At 39.0% G+C, this 24,871-nt stretch overlaps 1 protein-coding gene across 1 annotated transcript in view; it reads right to left on the bottom strand.

Annotated features, from left to right (window-relative positions):
• Nucleotides 1–10,766: 10,766 nt before the first annotated feature.
• rnf213a (ring finger protein 213a) overlaps nt 10,767–24,871 on the bottom strand; it is a 118,472-nt gene continuing 104,367 nt past the window's right edge. The window contains exons 65-69 of the mRNA XM_056249969.1: nt 17,688–17,765; nt 16,660–16,857; nt 15,043–15,132; nt 14,789–14,967; nt 10,767–11,124 (exon numbers count right to left, since the gene is read on the bottom strand). Coding sequence (XP_056105944.1) covers nt 10,971–11,124; nt 14,789–14,967; nt 15,043–15,132; nt 16,660–16,857; nt 17,688–17,765 — 699 coding nt within the window. The 3' untranslated portion in view covers nt 10,767–10,970. The remainder of the gene's footprint in view (nt 11,125–14,788; nt 14,968–15,042; nt 15,133–16,659; nt 16,858–17,687; nt 17,766–24,871) is intronic.

Below are 24,871 nucleotides of genomic sequence, written 5' to 3'. Positions count from 1 at the left end.
ATGTCTGTGTGTGACTACATCATGTGCACATGCTTTTTATATTTTAAAAATATTTCTTATTCTATTGGCACCAATATTGTACTTCCACAAGGTTGATAATGCCAAACATAAATACAATTTTAAACTCAACATTTGAAACTTGATTTGTGATGATTATGTCATCATCAACATTGAGCTGATAACTTCTGATCTAACTTTTTCTTGGCTTTCTCTGCCACAACAATTGTGTTATACAAACACACAGTTACAGCAGCCAATGAAAATTTAATGTAAAATCTACAGGGACCAAGAGCCCAACTAAAGCAAACACTGATCACCACAATGGTGACACTTCAAATTAAACAAATATCTAATAATCTAAATATATAAACTTCTGCTAATTCTCACTAAGATCATCTGACAGCAACAGTCAAAGTAATTCTGTCTAAATGAGACCATAAATGATGTTGAAAATATATCCACAATGGCCACATTTGAACTAGTTTTTAACCTTGTACAAAGGTTCGATGAAAGTCTATGTCGGTTCAGTTAAGTCTTTATCAGTTACAGGGAAGCAATTCCATTGATTTGTTTGGACATTACTATTTCACATAGATTCTATCTGATGCAGTTGTGTTGTCACAACACAAGGAGCTTACATAGATTTAACAAATTCCATTAATGTTAATACAAAATAATGTGCTTGTGTGGAACCGCTGTCCATAATTAAATTGAGTAAGTTTAAAGAGTCATTTTTTTGAGTGACAAGTTAAGTTAATTAAATGCAATACAATAGTGTTTTGGTGGTAAAAGAAATATATGTGTGTTACTTTAACAAAACATACTTGGGTAAAAATAACAGAGCCACAAAACCATTTTTTTGAGTGTATGAGTATGTATAGAAAGTTCAAGATCAAGTACTCTTGGGCCAGAAATATGTTCAGTAGGTCAAATATCTGTCTGGCTAAAATAACATTATGAGAAGCAAATCTGTCTTTACAGTAACCTAAGGATCAAGTACCCGTGGGCCATAAATATGTTCAGAAGGTCAAAAAGGGACCTATGTATAACTAATATAACATCAGAAGGAGTCTATAAGTTTATATTGTTTAAAACCTTTTGACGACCCTTTGACCAGAAATGATTTTAATAGGTCAGATATGGACATTCTATATGGCTTATGAAGCATCAGAAGGAGTCTATGATTATGTATAGAAAGTTCAAGATCAAGTACTCTTGGGCCAGAAATATGTCCAGTAGGTCAAATATCTGTCTGGCTAAAATAACATCATAAGAGGTCAATATGTATAGTAACAAATTCTTTGGCCACAAATATGTTCAGTAGGTAAAATAAGGACTCTTGTATGGCTGAATTAACATCAAAAGGAGTCAATGAGTATGTTTAGAAAGTTCAAGATCTAGTACTCGTGGGCCATAAATATGTTCAGTAGGTCAAAAAGGAACCTCTGTATAGACTCCATCAGAAGGAGTCTATAAGTTTATATTGTTTAAAACCTTTTGACGACCCTTTGACCAGAAATTATTTTAATAGGTCAGATATGGACATTCTATATGGCTTAGGAAGCTTCAGAAGTACTCTATGAGTATGTATAGAAAGTTCAAGATCAAGTACTCTTGGGCGAGAAATATGTCCAGTGGTCAAATATCTGTCTGGCTAAAATAACATCATAAGAGGTCAATATGTATAGGAACTTAATGTTCAAGAATTCTTTGGCCACAAATATGTTCAGTAGGTAAAGTAAGGACTCTTGAATGGCTGAATTAACATCAAAAGGAGTCAATGAGTATGTTTAGAAAGTTCAAGATCTAGTACTCGTGGGCCAGAAATATGTTCAGTAGGTCAAAAAGGGACCTATGTATAGATAATATAACATCTGAAGGAGTCTATAAGTTTATATTGCTTAAAACCTTTTGACGACCCTTAGACCAGAAATTATTTCAATAGGTCAGATATGGACATTCTATATGGCTTAGGAAGCGTCAGAAGGAGTCTATGATTATGTATAGTAAGTTCAAGATCAAGTACTCTTGGGACAGAAATATGTTCAGTAGGTCAAATGTTTGTCTGGCTGAAATAACATCATAAGAGGTTAATCTGTATAGTAACTTAATGTTCAAGAATTCTTTGGCCACAAATATGTTCAGTATGTAAAATAAGGACTCTTGTATGGTTGAATTAACATCAAAAGGAGTCAATGAGTATGTTTAGAAAGTTCAAGATCTAGTACTCATGGGCATTAAATATGTTCAATAGGTCAAAAAGGGACCTATAGCTAATATAACATCAGAAGGAGTCTATAAGTTTATATTGTTTAAAACCTTTTGACGACCCTTTGACCAGAAATTATTTTAATAGGTCTATGGACATTCTATATGGCTTAGGAAGCATAAGAAGGAGTCTATGAGTATGTATAGAAAGTTCAAGATCAAGTACTCTTGGGACAGAAATATGTTCAGTGGGTCAAATATCTCTCTGGCTAAAATAACATCATAAGAGGTCAATATGTATAGTAACTTAATGTTCAAGAATTCTTTGGCCACAAATATGTTCAGTAGGTAAAATAAGGACTCTTGTATGGCTGAATTAACATCAAAAGGAGTCAATGAGTATGTTTAGAAAGTTCAAGATCTTTCGTAGGCCAGAACTATGTTCAGTAGGTCAAAAAGGATCCTCTGTATAGCTTTAATAACATCAGATGGAGTTTATTGGTTTATATTGTTTAAAACCTTTTGAGGACCCTTTGACCAGAAATGAGTTCACTATGTCAAATATGGACTTCTCTATGGCTACTCCTTCTTCAGGAGTCTATGAGTATAGAAAGTTCAAGATCAAGTACTCGTGGGCCAGAAATTTGTGAAACATGTGCTTTCGCATGCATTTCCATTCTACAACTAATTAATTTGGGCACTGACGAGAAAACATCACATGAGCGGTCGCTTTACAATGCATACAATGACTAACTCGTTCCTTTGTGCAACGAAGAGATGTGCAATGCATGTGCTTTTGGACTACATTGCACATACGATCAAACGTTGTGCATTGTAGAATAACAATACATAACCCCCTGTGCTTTCGCATGCTTTTACACATTACAACTAACTTATTCAGTTGTGTAACTGAGGAGAAATCGTTGCAATTAGCTATTACCTTATAATGCATACAATAACTAACTCATTCCGTTGTTCAACGAAAAAACAACATGCTTGCATTTCACACACGTCTAATGTTGTTCATTAAAGAATAACATAAGCGATGTACTTTGCAGTGCAATGCATAAAACAACTAACTCATTCCGATGTGATCATTTTCAGAGATAGCATTTTTAACAGTTGAAGGGAAATTATTGCAATAGCCATTCCATTATAATGCACACAATAACTAACATATTCCTCTGTGCAATAAAAAGAAAACACTTAACATATGTGCTTTCACATGCATTTCCATTCTACAACTAATTCAGTTGTGCACTGACGAGAAAACATCACATGAGCTGTCGCTTTACAATGCATACAATGACTAACTCGTTCCTTTGTGCAATGAATGTGCTTTTGGATTGCATTGCACATACGATCAAGCGTTGTGCATTGAATAACACATGTGCTTTCGCATGCTTTTCCACACCAGTTGTGTAACCGAAGGAAAATCATTGCATTTAGCTCTTGCATTTGTGTGATGAAGAGAATCGTTGCATTAGCTGTTGCTTTACAATGCATACAATAACTAACTCATTCAGTTGTTCAACAATGAAACAACATGCTTGCATTGGAAACACGTCTAACGTTGTGCATTAAAGAATAACATATAAGCTATGTTATGCAATGCATAAAATAACTAACTCATTCAGATGTGATAGAAGTAATGACTAACTTGATTAACTAGACTAACCTTGTGCATTGCATTGTGTTGTTGCTCAAACACGATTACGCTTGTTCCATTGCAATGTACACAAGAACTAAGTCATTCTTTGTGCAACGAGGAGATAATATTTGTTCACTGACATTGGATTGCACACACGATCTAAAGTTGTGCAATGAATAATAACATGTATTGCATTTGCATTTGTTGCATTGCAATGATTACAATAACTAACTCATGCTTTTGTTCAACGAAGAGAAACCATTTTTGCTGTATTGCATTGTATAAAATATCTAACTTATACATTTCTGCATTGAAAAGACAGTATTAACATAAGCATTCGCATTGCTCTACAACAACTAACTTGTGCAACGAAGAGATAACGTGCTGTTGCATTGCATAGCACACACGATCTATGTTGTGCAATAAAGAATAACATAGCAATATACTTGTTGGATTGCAATGCATACAATAACTAACTCATTCCGTTGTGCAACGAGGAGATAACATTAGTGCATTGCACAACGGAATGAGTTAGTAAATGTATGAATTGCAATGCATCAAGTGCATTGCAATGATGGTGTTGCATTGAATTGCAATGCTTTGTGCAATAAAGAATAACAATTCTTTATTGCACAAAGCATTGCAATTCAATGCAACACCATCATTGCACAACATTAGATCGTGTGTGCAATAAGCTATGCACTTGTTGCTCATTCATTCTTTTTGCAACGAGGAGATCATATATGTTCTCTGGCATTGAACTTGCATTTGTTGCGTTGCAATGAATACAAGAACTCACTCATTCTGTTGTGCAACGAGGAGACAACGTTTGTGCATTGCATTACATAAAATATCTAACTTTGTGCATTGAAAAGACAGCATTACATATGCATTCGCATTGCACTGCAACAACTAACTTGTGCAATGAAGAGATAACATATGTGCTGTTGCATTGCATTGCACACACGGTCTAACATTGTCCAATAAAGAATGACATATAAGCAACTTGTTGCAATGCAATGCAACTAACTAACTAACTCATTATGTTGTGCAACGAGGAGATAACATATGTGCACTGCACAACGAAATTAGTTGCGAGTTAGTTGCAACAAAATGCATTGCAATCCATCAAGTGTTCATTTGTATGTCATTTTTCACTGGTTAGTATAACATGTTACTGCTATTTACTTTGTTATGTTACATCAACACTTAACATAGATAAATAACAAACTATGCACTGTTTCATTGGATTGCATGCAAGAACTAAATTATTCCGTTTTGAATTTAAGAGATAAAACATATACTGTTGCAATCCGTTGTGCATTGAAGCGATTACACAACGTGTTTGTTGCATTGCATTGTGTACACGATAAAACGTAATCCATCGTGCAATAAAGAATGTTATCTTTTTTCGTTAGATTGCATGCATTAAAAGAATGACACATAAATATTTTCGTGTATTTTGAGCATATTGCTCGTCCCTTTGCACAAGAACAAAATTATTCTGTTATAACGCAAACACCGTGTGCTGTGAAAACACATAAAATAAGTTGCATTTCAATGAATAAAAAAAAAACACATACCATAAATGCTTTTGCATTGCATTGTATACAAGAACTAACCTAATTATTATGCATCGAATGAGTTACGCTTAGGGGTATTTTCCTGCTGTGCATAGAACATCTAGTACATGAGATGAAGCCATTGATAACGTGAAACGTGTGCCATGATTAGTGGACGATTGCTGCCATCTATTGGAAACCAAACAAAAATAAAATAATGTGACATTTCAACTAAAGCCGCTAGATGGCCATTTCCACACAGCTATCGATACATCTTATCACGTTTTTCATTTAGAAATTAGAATATGAGGGAAATAAATAAAATCCCATTAAAATAAAATAAAATACATTGGAATACTTTTATGCAAAGCAGGAAGATAAAAAGAAAGCACATGTATGTGTAAGTGCGATTTAGTTCTCGTATGCAATGCAACTCATGATTGAGACTCATATGCTTGTGCAACTGAAGCATATCTGCAATGAAAAAGACAGTTCTCATAATGGTTTTATAGAGCTTCTAAGCACAGCAATAATTCGTCTTTGCTTGTTAGTTCTTGAAAGAAATCTCAACACAACAACATTCATAATAGAAATCTATGAAACAGAGTTGTTGTGATATGTTTTCACTTCTATAAGAGTTTAAAGAGTTAAGATTTCGTGGAAATCGTATGCAATGATTGCTGTCATCGAATCAAAAGCTTATAAAATGAAAATAATATGCAATTTCAGCTAAAGCCACTAGATGACATCAATGGTATTTGCCATTTCCATACAAGTATAAATCTTTACACAAGTTTCCCATTTACATTTTTACTTAGACATTATTAGACATTAGAAAAATGTCACTACTAAATATCCTAATTTAAACATTTCTCCTTTGCAAGAAATGTCAATTAAACATACATGATGTACAACGATACATCGTTCATTTCAAAAGCTAAATGTTGTGTAATACCAGTAATATGTGGTTGATCACGCAAACCCATTCTAAAAAAAAATAATAAAAAAACCCTCAGAAAACAGAAGGATACAGCATTGAAAAAGAGAATGACTGTTGAGGAAGATCAAACGAGCAAGTGTATTCTGTGTGTGTTATTTATTAGAGTACAGGACATCTGCAAAAGCAATCACATTTTGCTAGGCTGATCCAAATAGGCTACATCATTCTACATGATTGTTATGAATTGCTAAACTAAAGTTATTCATTTTGGAGAAATCAAAATGTTCCAAACGGGTTACATTGTAAAAAAGGAAATAAATGCAAACATGTTACAATATTACATTCAAGTTGCTCTGTAATACACTGAAAAAAATGTTTAGTCAGTTCAACTTAGCAAATGTACGTGATGTGGTAACGTCTACAATAACTGGTTTTGTTGAAATGAAATAAATGATGTAATATTACTGATTATAACTGAATTCAACCAACTTGAAAAACAAGGTGTTACTGAAGCACAACTGTCAGTAGATATAACATGATTTCTCCAGCTCATTACATTAATTACGTTTAATATAAATTTTTTTCTTATATGATGAAAACCCCGTTTTCCCCATTGATGTAAATAAATTAAATAATTAATTACTCTTAATTAATTTAATTTAAGACATATATACACACAAATTAATTTAGTTTATTCATTATTAATTCAGTTTAGTTGGGATCACAGTTTGTTCTTCAGCACAATGATAACCACAACATTCAATAACAGAAACAACTCTAAATGACCAACTGAACATTAAACATTAAAAATGAAATTAGTGCTTATTTGCTAAGCCTTTTATTGCATTCCTGCTGTGTACAGAACTTCCAACACGAGAAGAAAGCAATTTCATTCATGATAACATGAAAAATCTGCCGTGATTTAGAGGGAGGTTACTGCCATCTGTTGGAAACCAAACACAATTAAAGTAATATGAAATTTCAATAAAGCCACTAGATGGCTGTATTAATAAGAGTTTGTGGTCTTTGAAACAGTTATGAATAGGTTATATTCACCAACAATACTTTCTTGCCACAGATCAGACATTCTGCATATGAATATCAACAATTGTGACATGCATTGACATGCCGCAATGCATGCTGGGAATCACCATAGTGCAAAGCCATGACCTTTTCACTATGGTGATTCCCAGCATGTCAATGCATGTCACGATTGTTGATATTCATTCCCAGCATGCATTGCAGCATGAAGCACGTCACCATTGTTGAGATTCATATGCTGATCCTTGATGTCTGTTTGTGTCTAAAAATATGTTTAATAAAGTCTGATCTGTAACAAGAAAACTTTGTTGATGAAAATAATCTATTAATAATAAATAACCGCTATTGGTCAGTGATCAGATTAATGAATTATTCTCTATTAATAATAAATAACCACTAATGGTCAGTGATAAGATTAATGCATTATTCTCTATTAATAATAAATAACCACTATTGGTCAGTGATAAGATTAATGAATTATTCTCTATTAATAATAAATAACCACTATTGGTCAGTGATAAGATTAATGAATTATTCTCTATTAATAATAAATAACCACTGTGAATTATTCTCTATTAATAATAAATAACCACTATTGGTCATTGATAAGATTAATGGATTATTCTACTTTATGATGCTGAAAACTTTATCACCTGATCATCTTTGTTTCTGGTTCCCTTTGCGACATATTATGTGTTTTGGTAAACACTGTTACGAAGACCATAACTCACACAAAAAGGACATGGTGTAATGGTGACCAAACATTTTCAATAAAATAACATAACATCTAAACCTCTGTTCATTCTCAATAAGAGCTTCTGTTGACGTCTGGCAGAGATAAAGTCAGTCTGGTGGAGCTGGTAATGCTGTTTGTGGAGGTGTTTAATCAGATCTTCAGAGATGTATTGTCTTCTTTTATTTCCATTTGATTTCAGGCTGTGTGGCTTTAAGTCAGTTGTTGTGTTTCATCTTCTGAGAGTGCAAGCATGATGTTAAACCAACATCACATTGTAACATTGATTCAATGCCATTACCATTGATTTTTGGATGAAATTTAAAAAATAATGTCAGCATTACTTGCGGGAGCAAAAGTGATGTCGATTCAATGCAGTTAACAGACACATTAACATTGATTTAACATTGTTTCGAGGGTTGTAGGCAGTAAAACACATTCACACTTATTGTAGGCAGTAAAACACATTCACACTTATAGAAAATGTAGTGTCTGCAATTCACACATCTTTGGTGTGAGGGAAAGCACAGCAGATATGAGGGTAAAGACGTTCTCGCTCAGCTGGGACTCGAACCTTTCGCCACTGCCCTTAATATCAGACATAAGAGACAGAGACTTGTTCACAGCAAAACCCTCAGTGTTAAATTACTGCTATAAGTGTTTATAAAACACATTTGTTATACCAAAAAACAAAACAAGACAAAATATGATAAGGTGTTTCTTATTATGTGTTTATAATGACATAACCATCACGCCGTGGCCTGGTGCACTAATCTCTGATTATATTAATTGTTAATTTTGTGTGATTGACAGTATAATTCAACAGATCCAGTAGTGTTATGATTAATCACAGGCCTACTGATTTTAAAGTTATTCTGCACTTATATATTAGAACTGCTTTTTCATTCAGACACACAGTCGCCATTGTTGAGATTCATACAATGATTCTTGATGTCTAACAAATTCAGATAAACAGATCAACTCCAAACATATCAAAACAAGCCAATAAAAGGTTACAACAAATCAGCAAAAAAAAAGCAAATAGTAATAATAAAAGAAAATACTAAGAGAATTCAGCTGCATACTTTAATAATGCCGCAATGCATGCTGGGAGCCATGGATGAGTATTGATTGGTGACACCCAGCATGCATTGCAACATGAACCTTTATGTTGATTGTGAGATTCATACGCTGATTCTTGATGTCTTTTTGTGCAAAATAACTTTTTAATCTTATCACTGCTGGATCTCCAGAATCCCAGGGTTGCTGTAACCAATGACATGGAATGTATTATTTATATAATTAAAGATTAGACTCTAATATGCAAAAGTCAAGGGTTTAACTAAAGCAAACACTGACCTCTATCATGGGGACTTCATGTGAAAATTAACAGATTTTATTGAAAATGTTCAGTTTGAAGTTCTGTAGACGTATGACAGAATTGTGTTTCTGATTATCTCTTTCTGTTCTTGTTTCTCTTTCCTTCAGTGATTCTGCTTGTTAACAGCAGGTGTTCATCACTAATTCTCAATCAGAACTCAATCCGTTATTTATCTCATTAACTTTAACACTGTGAGTGTGGATTATATAAACAGAGAGTAATTTAACACTAGGAAGGAACCCAGTGCTGTTAACAAGTATCCGTCTCTTATGTCTGATATTAAAAACAGTGGGAAACAGAAGGTTCTGGTTCGAGTCCCAGCTGAGCCAGAACGTCTATACCCTTATATCTGGTTTCCCTCACACCAAAGATGTGTGAATTGCATTAAATTGTCAGAATGTGTGCCTGTCGATGGATCCACGACTGAGTTTCTTGGTATCGCTGAGCTAAAATCAGGGTAGAACACTGCATTTCTAAATTATGAGATTTTTTATATGTAAAAACCTTACTAACATCATAAGTCTACCTCAGGAAACATACAAAAATATAGAAAGGCTCAAATGGCCAGCCAACCATCCATTTATGAAGAATCCCCACAACCCTACATATGACAAGTGAGGTTTGGAATAGATGGATGGAGATTATATAATTAAACCTATTTCTGCTTTTGTTTTTTCCATCCTCTCCTCATTTATTGTTTGAGGACATTGCACAAGAAATGTAGGGTTAGGTAGAGTAACAGCTAGAAACAGAAGAGAAGAAACCATAACCTTCAGACAAGCAGCTTTTAATATTAAACTGTCAGGACGAGACAGGAGAACATGTGACCATGATCTGACCCAAATATTACATAACTTTATTCAAACCCATGTTTATCATAGAAAAAGACAAACAAACACAGTTTTGCACACAGCATTGTTCCAGCATATGTGTTGGTACACAGAAACATTGTTTTCAGCAGAGAACAAGATAAAGTGCAAAAAAACAGGAGGTTGGTGAGGACATAAGAGCGTCCGGTTCTGGGCTCATGCGTGCAGTTTACATCTCAAACGAGTTCACATCCTTAAATCAGTCTATATGCAAGTATACAAATAAAGAAGGAATGGTAATACAATTGTTAGCAACTTCCCAAACCTGGAAGAAAAAAGTTACAGCACAAGTTTATCAATGGATTCATGATTGTTTTGAACTTTGAAAAGATTTTAAGCAAGTACATCACAACTTATTACAATCAAAATCAAAAGATCAAAGACTACTTTGACAGAGCGAATAATATGACAGTACACAGAGCTGTATATGAACGAGTAAATATACAGCAGAACACTGAACCTCATACACTGTAACTCAGGTGCATAAAAGGCACAGTTTTGGAAAGTCTGTAATGAGTATGGCATTTGTAAATGAAACCGAATCTTTCCCTGATACGAGTGATTAGGTAAGACAACAGGAGCTCTTCATCTTTGGTGTCGTTCTTGTCTGACATGGACCGAGAACTTCCACGTGTCGGTGTACTGCGAGAGCAGGATCTTTTCAGGGAAGAACTCGTCCACCTCAGGAGGAATGTCCAGATCTTTGCGCTCCATGTAGGACACAACCGTGTCTTTCAGACTGCAGACACACACATCACGGAGTTAGTACAGATTTACATCAGTTCAGCAAGAGCTTTAGAGCACAAGTTAACCAGGTTTCCTGTAGAATATGAATATTTCCCCATATTCCCCACCAAACTGTATGTCAATTTAGTAATTTAAAGCTGCAGTCCGCAGTTTTTCCTCTTTGTCGCCGTCTCTGTTCGAAATCTGCAATTGCAATTATTAGCGGAATTATCATCTTTACGTGAGTTGTACTTCGACACCCTCGACACGGCACAGCGCGGATGAACACAGTGTTTGAGGAGAGTGTGCGGCTGTCAGTCACCGCGCCGGTGTGGATACTGGCATTAAGAATCACAGCATACGAATTCAACATAATAATTTTCACCGGAAAATGTCATCTGAACAAGTAAGTAACATCCACTTGTGTTCTGGTTCTGACATTGCAGTAAATCGCACTGATTAAATCTAACAATCGCTTATCATATCACGCAAAACCGTGCAAATTATACTTTGTTCTCAAATTGTTAATGTTAACAACGTCAGCATTGCGCGACTACATGTAATGTCCTTCTGATATGTATCCATGTTTTCGCATGGGTCCGGTTGCAGTCTCTTTTTTTCTGTAGCCACTCCGAAGTCCGAACGAAGTCTTTTGCATTTTGCAGCGGGTGAATCTGTTGTCATTGGTGATTGTTGTTTGAACCTTTCTATATTGAGACTATATTGAGTCATTACGTCACATCTGTACACATAAAGAAGAGTCTCGGCTAGTAGGCTATATTGAGTCATTACGTCACATCTGTACACATAAAGAAGAGTCTCGGCTAGTAGACTATATTGAGTCATTACGTCACATCTGTACACATAAAGAAGAGTCTCGGCTAGTAGACTATATTGAGTCATTACTAGGGGTGTGCCGGTTTCAGAATTGGTGATGACGGTTATGACGTGAGTCAAATGTGACGGTTCGTAACATAACCGTCGTCGTGGTTTTGATACATTTCCATTAAATGTATCACACAGTAAACAAATCCTTAACAAACAAACAAACAAACAAACAAACAAACGTTGCAATGAACGTGCTTTGTTTTAAATAAATCACACACAGTAAACAAAACCTTAACGAAAAAACTTTGGAATGAACTTTGCAATTTGGACGCGCAAACTGCGTGCCGGTGCGGTGAGACGTGCATGCTCGGGCAGATTCGGCTTGAAGTCGGTCATCCTCGGACGCGGCGCCGCGCGCGCTGTTACAAAAAAAGCCGTGCACACAGCCAAGCCAAATGGGGTCTTGCCGGTCTTGCGCACCGACCGAACGCGTCATTTTTGCCGCGCTCACCTTCGCGCTCGTGCGGACGCGTCGAGTATAAACAAGGCTTTACTCCGTGTCAGCGCGCGCTCTGATCGGTAAAGTACAGACAGACCTCTCCCGAATCATCTCCAGCAGTAGCAGCCTCCGTTTCCCTCTTAAGCTGATATTAGTAATTAAACATTCTCTATGATAAAAAATGTTTGTAAAAAATATTTTAATAGCACGGTTTTGGCGGTTATAGAGTTCTAATGACGGTGTTCAACTATAACCGTCGGTCTCACGGTTATATAATAACCGTCACACCCCTAGTCATTACGTCACATCTGTACACATAAAGAAGAGTCTCGGCTAGTAGACTATATTGAGTCATTACGTCACATCTGTACACATAAAGAAGAGTCTCGGCTAGTAGGCTATATTGAGTCATTACGCCACATCTGTACACATAAAGAAGAGTCTCGGCTAGTAGGCTATATTGAGTCATTACGTCACATCTGTACACATAAAGAAGAGTCTCGGCTAGTAGACTATATTGAGTCATTACGTCACATCTGTACACATAAAGAAGAGTCTCGGCTAGTAGACTATATTGAGTCATTACGTCACATCTGTACACATATAGAAGAGTCTCGGCTAGTAGGACATATTGAGTCATTACGTCATATCTGTACACATAAAGAAGAGTCTCGGCTAGTAGACTATATTGAGTCATTACGTCACATCTGTACACATAAAGAAGAGTCTCGGCTAGTAGACTATTTTGAGTCATTACGTCACATCTGTACACATAAAGAAGAGTCTCGGCTAGTAGGCTATATTGAGTCATTACGCCACATCTGTACACATAAAGAAGAGTCTCGGCTAGTAGACTATATTGAGTCATTACGTCACATCTGTACACATAAAGAAGAGTCTCGGCTAGTAGACTATATTGAGTCATTACGTCACATCTGTACACATAAAGAAGAGTCTCGGCTAGTAGACTATATTGAGTCATTACGTCACATCTGTACACATAAAGAAGAGTCTCGGCTAGTAGGCTATATTGAGTCATTACGCCACATCTGTACACATAAAGAAGAGTCTCGGCTAGTAGACTATATTGAGTCATTACGTCACATCTGTACACATAAAGAAGAGTCTCGGCTAGTAGGCTATATTGAGTCATTACGTCACATCTGTACACATAAAGAAGAGTCTCGGCTAGTAGGCTATATTGAGTCATTACGTCACATCTGTACACATAAAGAAGAGTCTCGGCTAGTAGACTATATTGAGTCATTACGTCACATCTGTACACATAAAGAAGAGTCTCGGCTAGTAGACTATATTGAGTCATTACGTCACATCTGTACACATGAAGAAGAGTCTCGGCTAGTAGACTATATTGGGTCATTACGTCACATCTGTACACATAAAGAAGAGTCTCGGCTAGTAGACTATATTGAGTCATTACGTCACATCTGTACACATAAAGAAGAGTCTCAGCTAGTAGGCTATATTGAGTCATTACGTCACATCTGTACACATAAAGAAGAGTCTCGGCTAGTAGACTATATTGAGTCATTACGCCACATCTGTACACATAAAGAAGAGTCTCGGCTAGTAGGCTATATTGAGTCATTACGTCACATCTGTACACATAAAGAAGAGTCTCGGCTAGTAGGCTATATTGAGTCATTACGTCACATCTGTACACATAAAGAAGAGTCTCGGCTAGTAGACTATATTGAGTCATTACGCCACATCTGTACACATAAAGAAGAGTCTCGGCTAGTAGGCTATATTGAGTCATTACGTCACATCTGTACACATAAAGAAGAGTCTCGGCTAGTAGGCTATATTGAGTCATTACGTCACATCTGTACACATAAAGAAGAGTCTCGGCTAGTAGACTATATTGAGTCATTACGCCACATCTGTACACATAAAGAAGAGTCTCGGCTAGTAGGCTATATTGAGTAATTACGTCATAATGTTGGTCATAATGTTGGTTTGATTGCTTGCGTTACATGAGAAAATAAATCATTTGAGTTTCCCTGATGTAGTAGATTTAATGCGGTGCGCTCCGGGTCGCTGTCTTTATGTCAAACAGGGTTTACCAAACAGGACATGAAACAGCTTCATGAATAAATAAATACAAAAATACAGTTATCCACTTTTTCAGAACACTTGACAGATTTGGTCAGATCTCTCAAATAGGAATGAAAAGTTTTGACATTTATATGTATTTATATACACCTGTAATTTAGGAATTATATGTAAATCATGAACTGAGGCAAAACTGAACCCTCTCCAAAAAACTCATTAGTTCTGCACATCAGAAGAAAATCAGAGCGACTGTTATCCCGTCGCCAGGTCTCACCCCCAGTCAGCCTTGAAGGTGTCCGGGGCCTTCGGGCTCTTCAGGACCAGGAGCAGGAACTCGTGCATCTCCAACAGGAAGGCGTCAGCGCTGGACTTGGTGAAGAAACTCGTGAGCAGGGTCTTGTGTTCCTCCTGCAGAGGATGCTTGTACTCTTTGCTGATTCCCACAAACGGGTCCTGAAGTGCAGATGAAGAAAGTCATTCTCACACACACTCGAAGCAGAATACGGTTTAGTGTGTTGCGTGTCTCACCCTCTTCAGACGAATCATGGTCTCAGATTTCAGAGAGCTGAGCAGCTGCCACAGCGCCACACAGTGTTTCAGACTGCACCTGCTCAATGCCTGCACACACACACACACACACACACAGATTAGGGATTGGGTCAGAGTCGTCAATTAGTTGAATTTCATAAAAACGAGTAAACACTGCTGTGAGGATGTTTACAATAAGGTTTCATTAGTTAACAGTAGTTAATGTATTAACTAAGATGAACAATACATTTATTACTGTATTTGTTCATCTTTGTTAATATTAGTTGATAAAAAATACAGCTGTTCATTGTTTGTTCATGTTAGTTCACAGTGCATTAACTAATGTTAACAAGATTTTAATAAAGTATTAGTAAATGTTGAAATTAACATTAACAAAGATTAATAAATGCTGTATACGTGCAGCTCATTATTAGTTAATGGTAACTAATGTTAACTAACGAACCAAATTGTAAAGTGTTACCACAACATTTATTGTTTATGCTCTGTCGATTTCATTATGAAATTTAAAGGTTTTTGTGATTATTAGCAGGCACACTCCAAATATTTAGTGAAGTTTTGTTCACTCGTCAGCAGAGACTAAAAGACTTTAGATTTAAAAAACCATATGGTTATCGTTTAAAATCGAGAGCTAAACAATCCAGAGCTAGTGTCCACACAGCTGGCATGTTTAACTGCTGTGGCTTATCCACGTTGTGCACGAAATATCGCATCTCTTATGACACATTTTGACTATGTTCAGCATCTAATTAAACATCTGTTTGGCCTTCAAAAACCATTTCGGCCCAAAACTGAAAATAGCTGTTTTGGCTGCAAATTTCCGGTAGGCAAAATTTATGTGCATCCCAAATCCTAGAAACAGCACTGCTCTGGGCTGCGTTTCCCAACAGCATCGTAAGTTGATCGGAGAGACTAGGGGTGACACAATATATCGCAATACAAAAATGCAACAATACATATTGTCACTATCCACGATACATATTGTGTATAGTTCACCCAAAATAAAAATTACTGTGAGAAAAAAAATGCACGTTTTCAGAGTTTTAGTGTCAGTACTACATTAAACTACTATATAATGTTGAATATAATGCATAATAATACAATGGGGGAATATTTGTGGGTCCTGATAATTCCAAATGTCTGATGTTACCAGTAAAAAGTGTCCTACATTATTTTAAATATATATATCTAGTCAGTGAAAGAGTGCAAGCATATTCATCTAAAATAATTCTGTTTTCAGCTTCAGAATTAATGAATATTGTTATTCTGGTGTCTCTATTGTCCTGTGCTTTGGGTTTCAGCACCAAGTCCAAGCCTATTCATTTACACACACAATGTAAAACCAAATTTAGCATTTTAATCAACAGAACATTTCTTGCTAGCCTTTGATATGATATGTCTGATATGATATGTCTTGGATTATCGCAATAATACCGTATCGTGAGTTCAGTATCGTGAGATGTATCGAATGAGGGTATCGTTACACTTTAGACCATTGTGGAGACCATTGGTGGCAATAGTTCTACGATCAACTTATGCTTTTGGGAAACGCAGCTCAGCGCAGTCCAATAATAAAGAAAGTGTGTGTTCATGACCAACCTTGTAGATGTGTGAGCCCATGTGGTCCGTCATCTGCAGCACCTCTTTGAGATAGGAGCTCAGCTGCATGTGTGGGTCGGCCCCGGTCATGGCGAGGAACCCCAGGGCCAGCTGGACGGTGGACAGCGCCTCACACACGTCACTGTAGGACTGCAGATCCTTCACCAGGTCGTGCTGCGTCAGCGGCTGCAACGGCTCCTGCCACACACAACACAACACCGCGTGAGGACATCTCACAAATATATCTCTGCAGTGGAACACTGATTTCATTAAATATACAGTTTGAAAGGCGCATTTAAACAACAGAAATGTTAATTAAGAGCATTTTCACAATAAAGCTTATACTCTTAATGGTGTTCGGCCAATCGTCAACCGAACCACAGGCTCTACTCGTCAGCACAATGACCCCAAAAACTCACACATACCAGAAAACCTGTTAAATTCCAAAATAATAGAACATTAAACACTATCAGATCTCCCCCTATATTAATATTGAGCAATACACATTAAATAACACTTAATTTTAACATTTGCTCTCCTTTAACAGTCAGAAGCAAAGCATGCTAGGAACTAGAAATCTGTTGTATCTCATTCCGTGAATGTGTGTGTATATACATGTGTGACCATACATTCACATTTATATGGGAATATGTATGTGCAATATATGTACACAATAAGGAATAAAACTTTTCACGAATCATAGTCAAAACAAGCTGCAAAAGATATCATTAGCTCCGACCACTCCCATGAATCACTGCGAATGACATAATCGAAGTGATCTCTCTACGCTCTTAAAATAGGCTTGTCTTGGTTCATGGCTGATAATGCGTGAAAAGAAGACTTTTTAAAAAATCCCTATGGGAGAAATGAATGGAAAAAATACTTCCGGAACCAAGCCAGCATTGCTGAAAATGGGTGATATTGCACTCTATCGCACACGTTAGAACGTCCGTCAACCAATCAGAATCCAGCATTCAATAAGATACAGATTAAACCTGTATCATGCTAAAACAAATAATGTAACTTACTTGTTGAACTTTGCCCTTCACATCTTTCAATATGATCTCATAATTTCTGTCCTGTCTGTTCACCAATGTCGGAATCCCCTGAAAAACAAAACGAGAATAAAAAAAATCAGCAAATACAACTTTTCTAATAGATCTACTCTGCAGAACTCCACAATAACTGCATTAATGGTGATGTGAGTCAGTGGTGCAGTGACGTACATTAATGGTGATGTGTGTCAGTGGTGCAGTGTCGTACATTAATGGTGATGTGTGTCAGTGGTGCAGTGACGTACATTAATGGTGATGTGAGTGGTGCAGTGTCGTACATTAATGGTGATGTGTGTCAGTGGTGCAGTGACGTACATTAATGGTGATGTGTGTCAGTGGTGCAGTGTCGTACATTAATGGTGATGTGTGTCAGTGGTGCAGTGACGTACATTAATGGTGATGTGAGTCAGTGGTGCAGTGACGTACATTAATGGTGATGTGAGTCAGTGGTGCAGTGTCGTACATTAATGGTGATGTGTGTCAGTGGTGCAGTGTCGTACATTAATGGTGATGTGAGTCAGTGCTGCAGTGACGTACATTAATGGTGATGTGTGTCAGTGGTGCAGTGTCGTACATTAATGGTGATGTGTGTCAGTGGTGCAGTGTCGTACATTAATGGTGATGTGTGTCAGTGGTGCAGTGACGTACATTAATGGTGATGTGTGTCAGTGGTGCAGTGTCGTACATTAATGGTGATGTGTGTCAGTGGTGCAGTGTCGTACATTAATGGTGATGTGTGTCAGTGGTGCAGTGACGTACATTAATGGTGATGTGTGTCAGTGGTGCAGTGACGTACATTAATGGTGATGTGTGTCAGTGGTGCAGTGACGTACATTAATGGTGATGTGAGTCAGTGGTGCAGTGACGTACATTAATGGTGATGTGAGTCAGTGGTGCAGTGACGTACATTAATGGTGATGTGTGTCAGTGGTGCAGTGACGTACATTAATGGTGATGTGTGTCAGTGGTGCAGTGTCGTACATTAATGGTGATGTGAGTCAGTGCTGCAGTGACGTACATTAATGGTGATGTGTGTCAGTGGTGCAGTGTCGTACATTAATGGTGATGTGTGTCAGTGGTGCAGTGTCGTACATTAATGGTGATGTGTGTCAGTGGTGCAGTGTCGTACATTAATGGTGATGTGTGTCAGTGGTGCAGTGACGTACATTAATGGTGATGTGTGTCAGTGGTGCAGTGACGTACATTAATGGTGATGTGTGTCAGTGGTGCAGTGACGTACATTAATGGTGATGTGTGTCAGTGGTGCAGTGACGTACATTAATGGTGATGTGTGTCAGTGGTGCAGTGACGTACATTAATGGTGATGTGTGTCAGTGGTGCAGTGTCGTACATTAATGGTGATGTGTGTCAGTGGTGCAGTGTCGTACATTAATGGTGATGTGTGTCAGTGGTGCAGTGACGTACATTAATGGTGATGTGTGTCAGTGGTGCAGTGTCGTACATTAATGGTGATGTGAGTCAGTGGTGCAGTGACGTACATTAATGGTGATGTGAGTCAGTGGTGCAGTGACGTACATTAATGGTGATGTGTGTCAGTGGTGCAGTGACGTACATTAATGGTGATGTGTGTCAGTGGTGCAGTGACGTACATTAATGGTGATGTGAGTCAGTGGTGCAGTGACGTACATTAATGGTGATGTGTGTCAGTGGTGCAGTGTCGTACATTAATGGTGATGTGTGTCAGTGGTGCAGTGACGTACATTAATGGTGATGTGAGTCAGTGGTGCAGTGACGTACATTAATGGTGATGTGTGTCAGTGGTGCAGTGTCGTACATTAATGGTGATGTGAGTCAGTGGTGCAGTGTCGTACATTAATGGTGATGTGTGTCAGTGGTGCACTGACGTACATTAATGGTGATGTGAGTCAGTGGTGCAGTGACGTACATTAATGGTGATGTAAGTCAGTGGTGCAGTGACGTACATTAATGGTGATGTGAGTCAGTGGTGTAGTGTCGTACATTAATGGTGATGTGTGTCAGTGGTGCAGTGACGTACATTAATGGTGATGTGTGTCAGTGGTGCAGTGACGTACATTAATGGTGATGTGTGTCAGTGGTGCAGTGACGTACATTAATGGTGATGTGAGTCAGTGGTGCAGTGACGTACATTAATGGTGATGTGAGTCAGTGGTGCAGTGACGTACATTAATGGTGATGTGTGTCAGTGGTGCAGTGACGTACATTAATGGTGATGTGAGTCAGTGGTGCAGTGTCGTACATTAATGGTGATGTGAGTCAGTGGTGCAGTGTCGTACATTAATGGTGATGTGTGTCAGTGGTGCAGTGTCGTACATTAATGGTGATGTGAGTCAGTGGTGCAGTGACGTACATTAATGGTGATGTGTGTCAGTGGTGCAGTGACGTACAATAATGGTGATGTGAGTCAGTGGTGCAGTGTCGTACATTAATGGTGATGTGTGTCAGTGGTGCAGTGACGTACATTAATGGTGATGTGAGTCAGTGGTGCAGTGTCGTACATTAATGGTGATGTGTGTCAGTGGTGCAGTGACGTACATTAATGGTGATGTGTGTCAGTGGTGCAGTGTCGTACATTAATGGTGATGTGTGTCAGTGGTGCAGTGTCGTACATTAATGGTGATGTGTGTCAGTGGTGCAGTGTCGTACAATAATGGTGATGTGAGTCAGTGGTGCAGTGTCGTACATTAATGGTGATGTGTGTCAGTGGTGCAGTGACGTACATTAATGGTGATGTGAGTCAGTGGTGCAGTGACGTACATTAATGGTGATGTGTGTCAGTGGTGCAGTGACGTACATTAATGGTGATGTGTGTCAGTGGTGCAGTGACGTACATTAATGGTGATGTGTGTCAGTGGTGCAGTGACGTACATTAATGGTGATGTGTGTCATTGGTGCAGTGTCGTACATTAATGGTGATGTGTGTCAGTGGTGCAGTGACGTACATTAATGGTGATGTGAGTCAGTGGTGCAGTGACGTACATTAATGGTGATGTGTGTCAGTGGTGCAGTGACGTACATTAATGGTGATGTGTGTCAGTGGTGCAGTGTCGTACATTAATGGTGATGTGTGTCAGTGGTGCAGTGACGTACATTAATGGTGATGTGAGTCAGTGGTGCAGTGTCGTACATTAATGGTGATGTGAGTCAGTGGTGCAGTGACGTACATTAATGGTGATGTGTGTCAGTGGTGCAGTGACGTACATTAATGGTGATGTGTGTCAGTGGTGCAGTGACGTACATTAATGGTGATGTGTGTCAGTGGTGCAGTGTCGTACATTAATGGTGATGTGTGTCAGTGGTGCAGTGACGTACATTAATGGTGATGTGAGTCAGTGGTGCAGTGACGTACATTAATGGTGATGTGAGTCAGTGGTGCAGTGACGTACATTAATGGTGATGTGAGTCAGTGGTGCAGTGACGTACATTAATGGTGATGTGAGTCAGTGGTGCAGTGACGTACATTAATGGTGATGTGTGTCAGTGGTGCAGTGTCGTACATTAATGGTGATGTGTGTCAGTGGTGCAGTGACGTACATTAATGGTGATGTGAGTCAGTGGTGCAGTGACGTACATTAATGGTGATGTGTGTCAGTGGTGCAGTGACGTACATTAATGGTGATGTGTGTCAGTGGTGCAGTGTCGTACATTAATGGTGATTTGAGTCAGTGGTGCAGTGTCGTACATTAATGGTGATGTGAGTCAGTGGTGCAGTGACGTACATTAATGGTGATGTGTGTCAGTGGTGCAGTGACGTACATTAATGGTGATGTGAGTCAGTGGTGCAGTGTCGTACATTAATGGTGATGTGAGTCAGTGGTGCAGTGTCGTACATTAATGGTGATGTGTGTCAGTGGTGCAGTGTCGTACATTAATGGTGATGTGAGTCAGTGGTGCAGTGACGTACATTAATGGTGATGTGTGTCAGTGGTGCAGTGACGTACATTAATGGTGATGTGAGTCAGTGGTGCAGTGTCGTACATTAATGGTGATGTGTGTCAGTGGTGCAGTGACGTACATTAATGGTGATGTGTGTCAGTGGTGCAGTGACGTACATTAATGGTGATGTGTGTCAGTGGTGCAGTGACGTACATTAATGGTGATGTGAGTCAGGGATGCAGTGACGTACATTAATGGTGATGTGAGTCAGTGGTGCAGTGACGTACATTAATGGTGATGTGTGTCAGTGGTGCAGTGACGTACATTAATGGTGATGTGTGTCAGTGGTGCAGTGTCGTACATTAATGGTGATGTGTGTCAGTGGTGCAGTGTCGTACATTAATGGTGATGTGTGTCAGTGGTGCAGTGTCGTACATTAATGGTGATGTGTGTCAGTGGTGCAGTGACGTACATTAATGGTGATGTGTGTCAGTGGTGCAGTGACGTACATTAATGGTGATGTGAGTCAGTGGTGCAGTGTCGTACATTAATGGTGATGTGTGTCAGTGGTGCAGTGACGTACATTAATGGTGATGTGTGTCAGTGGTGCAGTGACGCACATTAATGGTGATGTGTGTCAGTGGTGCAGTGACGTACATTAATGGTGATGTGAGTCAGTGGTGTAGTGACGTACATTAATGGTGATGTGAGTCAGTGGTGCAGTGACGTACATTAATGGTGATGTGTGTCAGTGGTGCAGTGTCGTACATTAATGGTGATGTGTGTCAGTGGTGCAGTGACGTACATTAATGGTGATGTGTGTCAGTGGTGCAGTGTCGTACATTAATGGTGATGTGTGTCAGTGGTGCAGTGACGTACATTAATGGTGATGTGAGTCAGTGGTGCAGTGACGTACATTAATGGTGATGTGTGTCAGTGGTGCAGTGACGTACATTAATGGTGATGTGTGTCAGTGGTGCAGTGTCGTACATTAATGGTGATGTGAGTCAGTGGTGCAGTGTCGTACATTAATGGTGATGTGAGTCAGTGGTGCAGTGACGTACATTAATGGTGATGTGTGTCAGTGGTGCAGTGACGTACATTAATGGTGATGTGAGTCAGTGGTGCAGTGTCGTACATTAATGGTGATGTGAGTCAGTGGTGCAGTGTCGTACATTAATGGTGATGTGTGTCAGTGGTGCAGTGTCGTACATTAATGGTGATGTGAGTCAGTGGTGCAGTGACGTACATTAATGGTGATGTGTGTCAGTGGTGCAGTGACGTACATTAATGGTGATGTGAGTCAGTGGTGCAGTGTCGTACATTAATGGTGATGTGTGTCAGTGGTGCAGTGACGTACATTAATGGTGATGTGAGTCAGTGGTGCAGTGACGTACATTAATGGTGATGTGAGTCAGTGGTGCAGTGACGTACATTAATGGTGATGTGTGTCAGTGGTGCAGTGACGTACATTAATGGTGATGTGTGTCAGTGGTGCAGTGACGTACATTAATGGTTATGTGTGTCAGTGGTGCAGTGACGTACATTAATGGTGATGTGTGTCAGTGGTGCAGTGACGTACATTAATGGTGATGTGAGTCAGTGGTGCAGTGACGTACATTAATGGTGATGTGAGTCAGTGGTGCAGTGTCGTACATTAATGGTGATGTGTGTCAGTGGTGCAGTGACGTACATTAATGGTGATGTGTGTCAGTGGTGCAGTGACGTACATTAATGGTGATGTGTGTCAGTGGTGCAGTGACGTACATTAATGGTGATGTGAGTCAGGGATGCAGTGACGTACATTAATGGTGATGTGAGTCAGTGGTGCAGTGACGTACATTAATGGTGATGTGTGTCAGTGGTGCAGTGACGTACATTAATGGTGATGTGTGTCAGTGGTGCAGTGTCGTACATTAATGGTGATGTGTGTCAGTGGTGCAGTGTCGTACATTAATGGTGATGTGTGTCAGTGGTGCAGTGTCGTACATTAATGGTGATGTGTGTCAGTGGTGCAGTGACGTACATTAATGGTGATGTGTGTCAGTGGTGCAGTGACGTACATTAATGGTGATGTGAGTCAGTGGTGCAGTGTCGTACATTAATGGTGATGTGTGTCAGTGGTGCAGTGACGCACATTAATGGTGATGTGTGTCAGTGGTGCAGTGACGCACATTAATGGTGATGTGTGTCAGTGGTGCAGTGACGTACATTAATGGTGATGTGAGTCAGTGGTGTAGTGACGTACATTAATGGTGATGTGAGTCAGTGGTGCAGTGACGTACATTAATGGTGATGTGTGTCAGTGGTGCAGTGTCGTACATTAATGGTGATGTGTGTCAGTGGTGCAGTGACGTACATTAATGGTGATGTGTGTCAGTGGTGCAGTGACGTACATTAATGGTGATGTGAGTCAGTGGTGCAGTGACGTACATTAATGGTGATGTGAGTCAGTGGTGCAGTGACGTACATTAATGGTGATGTGTGTCAGTGGTGCAGTGACGTACATTAATGGTGATGTGTGTCAGTGGTGCAGTGACGTACATTAATGGTTATGTGTGTCAGTGGTGCAGTGACGTACATTAATGGTGATGTGTGTCAGTGGTGCAGTGACGTACATTAATGGTGATGTGAGTCAGTGGTGCAGTGACGTACATTAATGGTGATGTGAGTCAGTGGTGCAGTGTCGTACATTAATGGTGATGTGTGTCAGTGGTGCAGTGACGTACATTAATGGTGATGTGTGTCAGTGGTGCAGTGACGTACATTAATGGTGATGTGTGTCAGTGGTGCAGTGACGTACATTAATGGTGATGTGAGTCAGGGATGCAGTGACGTACATTAATGGTGATGTGAGTCAGTGGTGCAGTGACGTACATTAATGGTGATGTGTGTCAGTGGTGCAGTGACGTACATTAATGGTGATGTGTGTCAGTGGTGCAGTGTCGTACATTAATGGTGATGTGTGTCAGTGGTGCAGTGTCGTACATTAATGGTGATGTGTGTCAGTGGTGCAGTGTCGTACATTAATGGTGATGTGTGTCAGTGGTGCAGTGACGTACATTAATGGTGATGTGTGTCAGTGGTGCAGTGACGTACATTAATGGTGATGTGAGTCAGTGGTGCAGTGTCGTACATTAATGGTGATGTGTGTCAGTGGTGCAGTGACGCACATTAATGGTGATGTGTGTCAGTGGTGCAGTGACGCACATTAATGGTGATGTGTGTCAGTGGTGCAGTGACGTACATTAATGGTGATGTGAGTCAGTGGTGTAGTGACG

This window comes from Rhinichthys klamathensis, unplaced genomic scaffold (assembly GCF_029890125.1).
Source record: "Rhinichthys klamathensis goyatoka isolate OS25496 unplaced genomic scaffold, OSU_Roscu_1.1 h1tg000065l_1, whole genome shotgun sequence".
Lineage (NCBI taxonomy): Eukaryota > Metazoa > Chordata > Actinopteri > Cypriniformes > Leuciscidae > Rhinichthys > Rhinichthys klamathensis.
This window is presented reverse-complemented; position numbering and strand designations above follow the sequence as displayed.